Source organism: Lonchura striata, chromosome 2, assembly GCF_050655825.1.
Source record: "Lonchura striata isolate lonStrDom1 chromosome 2, ASM5065582v1, whole genome shotgun sequence".
NCBI lineage: Eukaryota > Metazoa > Chordata > Aves > Passeriformes > Estrildidae > Lonchura > Lonchura striata.
The window spans coordinates 24,044,462-24,057,352 of record NC_140704.1 but is presented as its reverse complement, the minus strand read 5'-3'; the positions used below and the strand labels follow the sequence as shown (position 1 = coordinate 24,057,352).

General features: G+C 39.9%; 1 protein-coding gene across 6 annotated transcripts in view; it reads left to right on the top strand.

Annotated features, from left to right (window-relative positions):
- The window catches only part of CALCR (calcitonin receptor), a 154,316-nt gene extending 142,545 nt beyond the window's left edge, over positions 1-11,771 (top strand). For all 6 annotated transcript variants that reach the window (XM_021551731.4, XM_021551735.3, XM_021551734.3 and 3 more), the window contains 2 exons: positions 570-611; positions 6,004-11,771. In XM_021551731.4, the coding sequence (XP_021407406.2) occupies positions 570-611; positions 6,004-6,225 (264 nt within the window). In that variant the 3' untranslated portion in view covers positions 6,226-11,771. The remainder of the gene's footprint in view (positions 1-569; positions 612-6,003) is intronic.
- Positions 11,772-12,891: the final 1,120 nt, after the last annotated feature.

The following is a 12,891-nucleotide window of genomic DNA, read 5'->3' as shown; positions in this document are numbered from 1 at the left end:
CTACCCTCTAACTCATGTGCTGTGGTAGGTTTTTTTCCTTTTTCTTGCTGCTTACACCTCTTCTCATATCCTCTCTATCCATTGTGATGCCCAACATACCAGTTCACTCATCCTGACATACAGTTCAATTTAAAACCTTCCTGGGATAGCTGGATTCTCTGTGTCTGGCACTTTTATCTGGAAAGCTACACTCTGGTGAGTGAGTGGCAACATACAGGACAAAATTCCTCTACAATCTCTACAGCAAAATTAGTGGCAGTGTGGTTCTCCTCTAGAAGCAAAATAAATAGCTACCTTTTATTTTCTTTCTCTACCTCTCTTATATATAAATAACTTCATAGCCATAACAGATAATCTATGAAATAGTAATTTGGGGTGGGGGAACAGTTAAACATTATGAAAGGACAAAAAAATCAATTTAATAGCATACCTGTGAACGATGGGGAGTGTCTGTGATGCAGAAGAAGTGGATTCATGTTTTTATCCTGTATCCATCAAGTCCAAATTTCCAAAACACAATTAAGTTTGTATATTCTGATCCCTAAATTCTTTTCTTTTCCTTCTCTTAGGGATTACTTGTGGCTACCATATTCTGCTTCTTCAATGGTGAGGTAAGTACATGAAATGCAGAAAATGAGCAGAACTTGTAAAATGGTCATCCTGCTGTTCATTAATGCATATGTGAAGCATGTGGCACTGCAAACTTTGAAACCACACCATGTTGCTTTTACTCTCTGCACACCAGCAGTGGCATGTATTTCTGACAGCTCTGAGCAGTGTGACTGGAATATCCCTGAGCAGATTAATCAGGTCTGTTACCACTACAAAGCAGCTAATGAGGTACAGGCGTGACACTCTTGCCCTACTATCTGCAAGTTTGAGATGGATGTCTAAGTAAAGGAGAAAAACGCTTTAAACCCCTTCCTGCCCCAGAACAGCAGGAAGGACCACAATACTCAATAAGAAGCAGAGAAGACATTCAGAGATCTGTCTGAAGAATGCAAAGGGGAGCTCAGGCCAGAGCCATGGCAAATCCATCCCTGGTAGCACTGTCAGAGGTGGAGGAGTACAATTGCTTGAGCTCCTTTGAGGATTAGTGCTGGCCTTTTTACAGTCAATGTTTCTTGTGTAGCAATTGAGAAATAAAAACCCTTGAGGCAAAGACCTTTCCCAGTCTCTTACAGCTGGATCATATATATGAATTTACACCTACAGTGGGTTTTAGATCCACTTTACTACTACTTTTTTTACAAAAAATAGCAGGTTAAATTATTTCAAGAACCATTTAAATTCCTGCAGTAAGCTATTTTTCCAAAGATGGTTGGCAGAAGAAAGCTTTTTCACCACATCAAGAGCATTCAACTGTAGCAAAATAAAATACTATATATCTTAGCAAAGCTAGGAAGTCCTTTAAAAAGTTTGTTTTCAACTCAGAGCAGATTAAATAGATACAGAACAAACTTTGTGATGCTAACACTCAGTAAGTAAACTTAGAGAGACATTTGTGCTCCTGTTTATCCCTGTATATTATTAGAAACCAATAAATTTAATGTAATGATGTGACGACACGTTTTGATAGAGACTGGAAGCAGGCTATCTTATTGATAAGGTGTTACTGGCTGATTTGATAACATTCAGGATAGCAGAGAGCATTAAATTCTGACACCATTTGTCAACATCTCTGTACATTTTCCTCTGGTTGGCTCCCTGTGTAAATGTAGAGAGAAACTGAAGGATAAAAAAGATGAGAAGTCTCAGCTTCAGTTCTGTAGCACGGCTCCACAGGAGGCATGAAAGAGAATGACAAAATATGTGCAGCTAATCACATCAGAATCTAACACAAAGTGAGAGCTGTAAAGATCATGGTACAGAACTTCACCGTTTCGTGCAACTAAACAAAGTTGAAGACATGTACAACTCTTTTCCTAACACATTTCTGTCCCCTGTATCTGCAGGCTACTATCACCTTTCTCCCTCTCTCTTACTGTCATCACTCTGACACAGCTGAATATCCATGTCCTGGAAACAAAGAGAAACTTCTGATACTCCCTAGTATGGAGGATCTACTGTGAAGAAAGTAGGAACCAGTCAGACAGGTTTTGAAGCATCCTCTAAGAGTGGCTGTGTGTACATCAGTACTCCAGTGTCTCCTCACTGGCCTCCAAACAATGTGTTACCCCAAAATCCTGGTCTTGAACATTGCCTTCTTCACTCCCCCCAGTGTCACCTCCATTTTTTTCACATTAGATTTTGCAAAACAAATTCCCTTAATGTTTTATAGCTTTAGTGCAAAAGGTTGAGTCTCCATCTCTAATGAGAACACCCAGATTTGTCTAGGTTAAAGGTTGTAGCAGTGTTAAAAATGAGGAAAGGTCACACTAAAATGTGCTGAAAACATAAAGTATCTTAAAGTACATTTGTTTCCTACTTTCAGTAACTGTCTCTAATTCCAAAGTACTTTTGGCAATGCTACAATGTCAGAAGAGCATGTTCACCTTTACAACCCCAGGAATACAATTCTCAAGGTATGCACTAAGAAATACATCTGAAGCATATGCTTGCCAATATGCAAGATTGATGACTCCTTGGTGGAGCAGCTGGTCAGAAACGTTAATCAAAGTCAGGCAGTAAAAACAAATGACTGTAAGGATGCAGGTTTCTCAGACTTGTGTGGAGGCATTTTATTGGTGCTTGGGTAATTTTCACCATTACACCCATTTTCAAAATCATTCCATCTGCTTCAGATATGCAGACTGTCAGTGGCAGGAGTGCTGAAAAACCCTCTCATTATTTTCTTCTAGGAAATTTTCTTTTGGGAAGCTTTTTTTAGAATTTCCCATCACAATGAGCAGTGTCAAAGTTGAGACCTCTCTAATACAGGCTCAAGACACTTTGGTGCTACTTGCAGCAGCACATTGCCCATAAACACTCAGCAAAGTTCATGCACTAGAGTAGCTGGGCTGGGCTGGGCCAGAGGGAGAGGATGAAAGGATTGTGATCCTTTCCTCCCAGTTGTTTCTGCATTTACACAATCTGTAGATATATAAGACACAAAACCTATAGAAAAACAGCAACAGACTAATGCCAAGCTGGTATTAGTGCCTTCCAAAGTGAGCACTAATCTGAGTTGACCAAGAAAATTGAGCTAACTTCCCCCAGTCCTTGTATAGGCAGAAGTACACACGCCAAAGACACAGTCTGGTCTTCAGTCATGATATAAGATTGTTTACAAGCTGCTTGCCGTAGAGGCTAAAATTATTTCTCATGAGAAAATTCAGTGTGGGGCAAGGAGATTAATTTTAGTACTGCAGAAGCTTGGCTAATCTGGGATTTATTTTTTCCTACTGGAACATTTAGTTTCAAGACCGAAATACATGAACTTAGCCAGGACAAACAATGCTAAACTCAGAATCACTTTAGTGTGTTTTATAGTGCATTCATCACTACTGCTTCACTAATCTCACTTTAGTACCATGAGACCATCTATAGAAAGGAATCTAATAACAAAAAGCTGTACTAATATCTTCATTCATCTGGAAGAACACATAAACAATGTATTTTTTTTTACTTTTGAAATTAAAAATCTTCTTGTATATTTTCATATAAAATCTTGGTGTCCAGTAGAACTGTAGTTTCTGTCCAACAGCAGTTTCGTACAGATGACACAAAGTCTCTGCAATAGTCTGCTCACCAGACCACATTTTGAAGCCTGGAATTGCTTCTAGACTGCAAGGCTGGACAATGGAATGGAAAGTCTATCTGGGGAAAAAACCGCCATGTATCTTATGTGCCAATGAGGTGTGAATGTCTAATAGAGAACAGGAAAAACCTTTAAAGTCTTGAAGACTAGAGTAAATAAACTTGGGCTCTTCACTGCTTCAGTCTTTGCCTTTGTTTGCCTGCCATCACAGTGGAAAGCAGGGCAGGCATCACCGTGCACCTCGTGGTCCCCAGGTGCCTCCTCAGCCATTAATATGTCGTGGCTGTGCACGTGATTTTCAGTAATGCTGCTCACATATTTAAAATCCATGCCTGAACGGTTTTAGTTGGCACTGAGTTACGATCATCTGAGATTCTTGGAATCGTGGCAGAAAACTAGATTAGCAAGTTCTGTTCAAATGCAGCAACTTGTACAATCCATTATCCATTTGTGGCCAGATCCTTGTACAAACAAGCAGTTCAGCAGAGAACAGAAAAAAGACACTTTGATCTTGTGCTCTCACTGCTCTGTGGAGCCTTTTAGACCTGTATAATGGCACTTCTGACCATGGGCTGAACTGAAGGGCTGTGGCTGTTGTCTACTCACCATACATACAATGTAAGCATCGCTCTCTTGGAAGAAGAAAATTATAAACTCCTCATGACAGGCTCTGTAAGACTTAGGGACATTGTTCTTCCCTCTCCAGTTAACCATCTCAGACCTGTGGTTGCCCTGGTGGACTGTCAGACTCCAGTTCAGCTGAGAGCAGTTGGGGAGGTTATTAGGAGCTTCTCACCTGCACAGGAGCTCTTCTCCCCATGCAAAGAGTGATCAAAGCCGTGGGGTCTGTGCAGGGGGCAGGGGAAGGAGAGGGCCAGGAAAGCAGCACAAAGTCTCTAAGAGCAGGCTCTTGCTGCCTTCGCTGAAGATGCTGACATGAATCCAAATGGATGAAGTGCTGTGAAATGCAAACATGCCCAGCTTGGGGCAGAGGTGAAGGCCAGAAGTGCACAGTGGCTGGTGACCGTGGTGCCGTGGGGGAGGTGGCTGTGGGCAGGCAGAGCCGCAGTGCACACACAGGGTTTCTGCACTATCCTCCTTGTGTCTGCCCTAGATGCCACCAGCCCAGCGAGATATGGGGAAAGTCACTGTCCTAGTACTTCTGAAGATTTCTTCTTCCAGTTCCTCCCCATTGCTTCTGGGGTAACAAAGCTACAATATTCATACTTTAACATCAAAAGGCAATTTTAAAGTGACTAAAATCTTTACAAATTTTAACTTGTGTAATATTTCTGTATCAAGTACTGCCACTGCATTACTCTTTGACCGAGTAATTCTTTCTTAATAATAAACTTGGGTGATATTGTGATAAAACATCCCCACATGCAGCTATTTCACTTCAATTTTCAACATTGGCATAGTAAACCTTACTCACAACCCAAGTAATTAAAGTTCCATTGGGACCCTATGCCTTTCCTGTGCTCGATATCTAATTAACTTCCACAGAGCCACTTGGTTTTTTTCCTTTATGTGTTAGGAGGAGGTGAATAGCAATACATTCTCCAGATGACAAACAGTGCCCACCTCAGCAGGACCATAGAAACTTGTGGTCACACAGTGACCTGTCATCACAGTGCCCTATGTGCACCTGCCTTCCTCTGGAGGAGAGGGTAATTTACATCAGATTATTGTGCCAAACTGCTGCTGTTCTCACTTTGTGTTGTTCAGAAAACCTAAATGAATCAAAATCCTGATCTAAATGAAGAGCCAGGATTTGCCCATTTTATGCTCATTTCACAACACTATCAAGAGCTGCCTTGAATGGACATGCAGCTGGCAGGGCTCAATAGTTTAAATAATTTCCTAGTAGCATGTATAACACCACTCTTACTGTAAGTGTTGAATAAAATATCTTATCCTTAGCAGATGACTGTTCAAAGGTTGAAATCCTCTGCCATGCAGAGGGTTATGACCATTCTATATTTTGTGAGCACAGAATCTGTTCTTAAATTACCAGAACACAAAATCTCTGTTTAGCTGTCCTGATCCTCTATCTCTTTCTACAAAATTAGTCCTGGTGAGTTCATGAAGTGTACTTGTACTTTGCCACTCATGGCAAAGTCTCATTACTCAAGGCTGAGCTTCTTCAGGTATCAAAATGCATTAGGTATTTCAGGGGCAATAATCCATCAGCAGCATCAGACTTTCTCTTTTTCCTTTCCTTTCCTTTCCTTTCCTTTCCTTTCCTTTCCCTTCCCTTCCCAGGGAATTTGCCTCACCGTAGCCGTGTGTTTCCCTGGCAGGTCCAAGGAGCTCTGAAGAGGCAGTGGGCACAGTACAAAACGCAGTGGGGCCAAAGGCGCCGGGAGCACTGTTCCACACGATCTACCTCCTACACGGCCACGTCCATCAGTGAGGTCCCTGTTTACCTGTACCATCACGATGCCAACAATGAACAGTTAAATGGAAGATACGTAGAGGACTCTGAACTCGTTGCATTAAAATCTGGAGAAACGTCTGCCTAGCTCAGCACCAGCCACTGCAAACACACCGTTTCATGTTCTGCTTGTGAAAAAACTGGGGAGAAGGGTGGGAGTGTGGATGTCCAAGATGCTGTGTCAGAGTGTAGGCCCAGGCAGAAGGACACATCCTATTCAAACCACATCAACCTCTGACAGCAATGATGTAGAGGGAGTGAGATGCAGACCTGGAACCGCATTTCTTCGTGTGCACCGCAGCAGGGAGTGAACACGGACCCGCCCAACAGGCTGTGGAACCTCCACATCTCCTGATACCTGTATGAAGTGACCATCTGACATTTGTAACAGCCCCAGGTAGCCAATACCAAATAGGTAAGGAAGAACCAGTATGTGGCAATTGGAAACCTTCAGCACTTTTTGCTTTTGGTACTTTTCCTTAACACTAGATTTTAAACCATCAACTTTCACAAAGTGTAACTGACTTGGAGTCCTTTATTTTTCCCTTTTAATGAGCTTGATGACTGCTTAAAAGATTTTGCACATTGCAATAAAAATCAAACATATGAACAGCAGAAAGTCATTTCAAAGTACTGAAATCTTGATGCTTTCCAAAGAACGCCACAAAATAATAGTATCCCCAAAGGATACCCCAAAATATTACCATCCCAGTGGCAGGGGCATAAAGCAAATTAAGGTGAAATAGTCATTGTATACCTCAAGATCTCAAACACCATCAGAGAAACAAATCAATTCTTCAGGCTTAATGACACAAGTCCTGAAGGCATCTCAAAATAGATTACATTCACCAATACTGGTAGTTCAAGAATATTTATTTATAGAAAAATTGTCACCCTATTACTCTTCCCAGAAACTCATCATTAAGACACAATTCTCTGACTCTGAATAAGCTGTGAAATTTGTTTGGGAACTATGTTTTATCTAATAGGCATTCTGAGTTGAGTGCTAGTGCTTGTCTCTGTTATAAATTTGTGATCATGGCAGAAAATGTTCCCGTGAAAGAAATCAGGAACCAATATCTTAGCACAGGAATCATCTACTTTTAGAATCTGGTTGCTCTTCTGAGTTCCTAATCATTAGATAGTCTTGCCAAAAATCTTTATGATCTATTTCTGCTTCTATTGAAATTAGCACAGTGATCCCTGTTAACTTGGATGAGCAATGAACAAATCTCTTCAATGTTCAGGAATGAGTTATGCAATACAGTGCAATTCCTCCACAGTGATTTGAATCCATTTTTAAATATTTTATCCAAGCTGATTTTCCTTCCCTGAAACAACCAGACTCTAAGCGTTACCCTGAATTTGTAGATTTTAAATGGAGAAAAAAATGTATGTGTCTAGCTACATGAGTCACCATCTCACTGGAAAAGTCCCTTCCAGGAATGAGTTCATGAGGCAGGGCTGTAAAGCCAGCACTGTGAGAACGGACCAGATTTGCCCTGTCCATACATGAGGCAATGCCTGCAGGGAAGGAGGATGCTCTGTTTTCACCACCAGCACACCCACCAGCTGTGCACCACAACACACTGTCCACAGAGTGAGGAGGAAGCTGCCAGCTCTGCCACTGTAGAACAAAAGAGGAGCTGGGGAACAAGAAGGAATTGTCTGCTGGCGGTGCAGATCATCGCATGGTCAATCCAGCGGGACACTCACAGGAAAACACCATCATGTGTGTTTGTTCAAGCCACATATACCTATTTTTCAGACTTCAAGGAATACAAAGACAGATATTTTTTCAAACAACAGTATTTCTCATATTGCTATTTCTACTTTCACCAGTGAACAGCAGGAAATGGAAGAACCAGTTGTTAAAGACAATAAAGTGACTCTGGCTCTGCTATGAATCTGTATTATTCTGAATAGCTTTGGGCACATTGCACTTCCCAGGAGGGCTGCAGAAGGCATTCCTGCTTTCTAAAGTCATAAATGAGCTGATTATAAAAGAAATGTGCATAATATAGAGAGTTTCATAACGAACACGTTGGTTTTAATAATGTAAAGTTTACAACATGTAAGTGCAAGTTGTTTCACAGTTGGTTATGTTCCTGTGGATGTACAAAATGGAAATGCTTTACCATTATACTGATTGTTTTCTTTTTTCTATAATGATATTTTCTTGCTCTGTTTAGTAGAGTGCTCTGAAAAGTCAGATTCAGGATCTGAGGTTTAGGATATTGTTTGCAGCTTCGATGTGCTTGTGTCAGTCTTTATGGAAGTTTTGGTTTCAGACAAGGGATGATGATTTCCAGCCACAAAAAATTTGGTATAACATACACACTGAATTTAGGGCTGTCATCACACTTGGGTTTTGTTGGAAAAGCTGAGTTTCAAAGGTACTTACTGAGTAATTTCTAATCAAAATATTTTCCAATGGGAAATGTTATTTTCCTTCATCTCAACATGGTTTGAAATGCCATAATTGCACACACAAGGTACATTTTATTCTCTGCTTTATAAATAGCACCATACACTAGTGACAGTAATATTGAGAATGCTGATACAACCTCAGTAATTCCAAATATGACACTAAGGTGGTTTGACTCTAATAGATTTCACAAGAACAGCAGAAATACATAATTAATGTATCAGTGTATCAAAAAGTACAGAAGGAGCTAACACTCGAATCAGTGGATTCAAGATGTATTTTACGAGAAAAGCAATCTCACATTTATCACCTCTGCAGTATCTGTTTCCTCTCAAACACCACACCCAACACATGAAAGCTCAGTTTAGTGAGCATTTGCTCTGGCAGAAGGTTTTGTGTGGTTGCTCTGAGCAACGAAATCTATCAGGAAGATAGATTTAGATGGATGCTGGTTGTTATTCTTTATGAGGTACAGAAACACAGCACAAATTAAAATATTTGTTGTGGCATGGGATGTTTAAAGTAAGACTTGATTGTTATTTTATTTACATAATAAATATATTTTATCTGAAATAAAACAGCAACTAAATAGAACAGACAATTTTCTCTGTATTAAAATTGTTAGCAATAATGCTACCTTAATTAAAATACTAGAGTGCTCACATAGCAAAATAACTCTGCTCTGGGATAAGAACAACCCTGCAAAGGTGGTGAATTTCTGTTCTCTTCTCCAATTCTTTGTCAACCCAAATAATTATTAGTAAACTTACAAAGATGGAAATCTGAAACACTGAAAATGTGAAGGTACCTACAATTTCCACTACTAGCAATTTTAAAAATTTGGTGTGTCTTTGTGAAGCTAAATACTGCTCAAAAATTTGAGGATTTGTAACCTAGAAGACATTTGCATTTACACAGTAATTGATTCCAAGCCAATGAGAACCTGCAGTATGAACATGCCCTCTCGCCCTCTACACAACTTTTTATATGTACTTCCACATGGATCCCAAATTTGTATTTAGGAACCTCTTTACTGAGCATTCAAAATATAATTGAGAAAATAAAGTAAATCTCAGCATCACAAATACAGATCAGTATGCTGCCCTCATCCTAATAAAGCACAGAACCAGTGAAATCAAGTGCTGAGAAGGCTCCCATTGCTGAGCACATTCTACTGCTGCAGGAAAAGGAAGCACTGGGGCAAAATGACTGACCAGGCTGTGGTATCAGGAGTCCCATAAAACACAAATCAGTAGTCAGCACTGGGGATGATTTAAGCCCAGCTCACCTGCCTTGGCATAGGAACCATTTAAATGACCTGCTGAAGCTCTGTCAAAACTTATTTTCTATTATTTTATAGCAGCAAAATGGGCACTATGCTCTGCTGGAGCAGGAAGGTATTTAACTCTCCTTATATGCCATTTAAGATTTTCTCATAATCCAATTTCAGGACCTCACAAGCCTATCTTTAAAGAAACAATTATCTTCATCCAATTTTTAAAGGACATCAGCATTGATTTTATGACCCTGGTCCCTTTTTCTCTCACTGCAAGCAAAAGAAGCTTTGAGAAGTGACCACACTACAGGAGTGTAATGTGTAATGTGCAATGTGTGCCCATGCGTGACTACATGCAACTCTCCCACACCCAAGTGCTGGTGATGTTGGTTTGCATAACATGGTCAAAGAGATACAACTCCTTCCCTCATATGTTTTGCATTTCTTCCCCCTCAGTATCACTATCATAAGACACGTTTATTTCCCAATCTGTGCTTTCTACACATCTTCAGGAGAAACATTTTTCTTTTACATTTTACAACTCATGCTCACTTGCTCTTGGTCCAAGACGTACTCATCAAAATCAGACTGGAAAATGTGTATTTTGATCCAAACCAGATTATAGAATTCAGGTGCTTGGCCTACACTGTCTTTTAAAAACTACCTACCGGAATTATGGAAATGTTAGGTGCAGATTTAAAACTAAGTTAAGGATAAAAGTCTGAGCACACAAACCAAGTATTTTCAGAAGCAGAGTAACATTATCTTTTTTACTTTTGACAGAACACAATTCTGTTATTTAAATACATTTTTTAAAAAATAGAAAAAATCTAAACAGATCTTGTGAAGTTGAAAGTTATACAAAAGGCACCAAAAAAAACCAACCATCTGGAAAGCCTAGATAGTATGCATACATATGAACAGTAAATTATTATAAAAGCTATGTTCAGGTAGAAAGCAATCCATTGTCCCAAAATGAACAAAATCTAAGTCATGAGTGGGAGAGGCTGCAGGTCAGAGAAGACTTGTAGCCTCCAGTAAGTGCCTTTATGCTTTCTGGGGTCTCCATATGGAACACAGACAACAAGGGTCATCCATCATCCCACTCTCATCCCAGATGTGTTCATGATGGGTAGATAGATTTAGATGGATGCTGGTTGTTATTCTTTACAAGGCACAGAAACACAGCAAAAATTATAATATTTGCTGTGGCATGGGACCAGGACCAACATACAACCAGGACCAGAGATACTGGCTGCACTGCATTGCTCATCTTCCTAAACCTGCACTGAGATGATGAAAGGAGCTGACTGGGAGATGAGCAGGAGCAATGTCTTTTCCAGCTGCGTGATAATGCTGAGTTATATCCTTAGCATGAGATCTACTGTTGTGGGGAAGACTGATCATAAACCAGGCAGCTCCTTGGTATGGAAAACCTTTTAATTTCACTTTGCTCTGGGTAACACAGTAGTAATTCTCACTGACTTCAACAGTGTGACTAAAGGCAGGACTTCTGATTATAAAATCACTCTGATTTTAGAGGTTATCTAAATATCAAGCAAATACTGAAAATTCTTGGTGTGATAGAGTATCACCTGCATATTTGACATCAAATTCCTGGTTCATCTGTATTATGCTACATATAGACTCCTTAAGTTTACAAGATACTATCTTTTGTATTTGCCGTGGTTTTTCTAGTAAAATGTTTGATTTCTATTAGCACCATGTTTATATGTGTTACATGTATTTGACAAATTTCATTGATTACTTGGCCACTAACATATATTTTACATGTTACATTTATAAGTATAGTTGCTTATATGAAAGGCTTGGCATATAACAGCTTCCAGAAGATCAAAATAAAAAGAACACAAATGGCTCTCCCAGTCCATGCTGAAAAACATGAGAGCTGGAAATCCCTTGTATCCTACTCTCCTCTCTTATTTCCTACTTATTTCTTTAGTTCTGAGCAAAGAGGGACAACGTACCTCAGTCCAGATGGCAGCACAAGGCTGATCAGCACTAGATTGTATGGATACGTGTTTCTGGGCAGTACACAGGGAGATGTACAGCTTTTCCCACTGATCATTGCAAGGACACGCAAGAACTTCCCCCAGTGTGTACACGGATGCATGCAAGATACCTTTAGGTATATGCACCATCACAATTAACACCCCTGCTAAGAAGGGGTGAGAGAGAGTTCTGCAGAATTTGAACAGTCTGTGAAGTAAGAGTCATGAAGAAAGAGGCTGTATTTTAGGTGCAGAGACAGCATTGCCAGTATAGGCTTCCACATGAAAAGAATTTACATAAAACAGCTGCCTTTAATGAGTGTCACTCTACAAATGGTCAGAGCTCATATTCTGCCTGCTGCAGATGGTGCAGGCAAGCTTAACAAGTTCAGGCCCACAACGTATGAAGACAAGATAGTTTAAGAAGAGGTTTTCTTATTATATTACCCTACAGGCTTTTTTCTTCTATTGTCTTTTGGCATATAGCAAATATTTAACTCCCAAGGACCCAGCCACCATGCTCACGATTGCTTCTCCAGCAGCAGAAGGGAGGTGTCCCTCTGGGGAGGCTGCAGCTTTGAACTGGCAGCAGTGTAGAGTCTTTATAAGAATTATGGTGAGAACATATCCAACAAAAAGTAGACTTCAATTTTGAAAAAGAAACTTCAGAGATTTTTCATTTTAATCCTCTGTTGTAAAATTTCTTCCCTATGGAAGATTCCATGGGGAATAAGAATTAGAAAGGATGTGGAAGGACAAGAGGTCACTCCAGATGTACCATCACCTACACGATGAATAGTTTGTCACGACTTGTCAAGTTTTTATAAATGAAGGAAAAAAAACCAAAAAATAGATCATATTTCTCATTTCTAGCTATGGCCCATGTAGAAATAAGTTGGTATCAACTTTTTTTACACATCAGGATGTCATGAGCAAAGAGCTCTGTTTTTCTGACTTTTTTTACATTACACAAGTACTAACTCTTCAGTGCAGGATGATGCATCAGATACCAACAATGCACTTTGGCAAAAGAAGTGA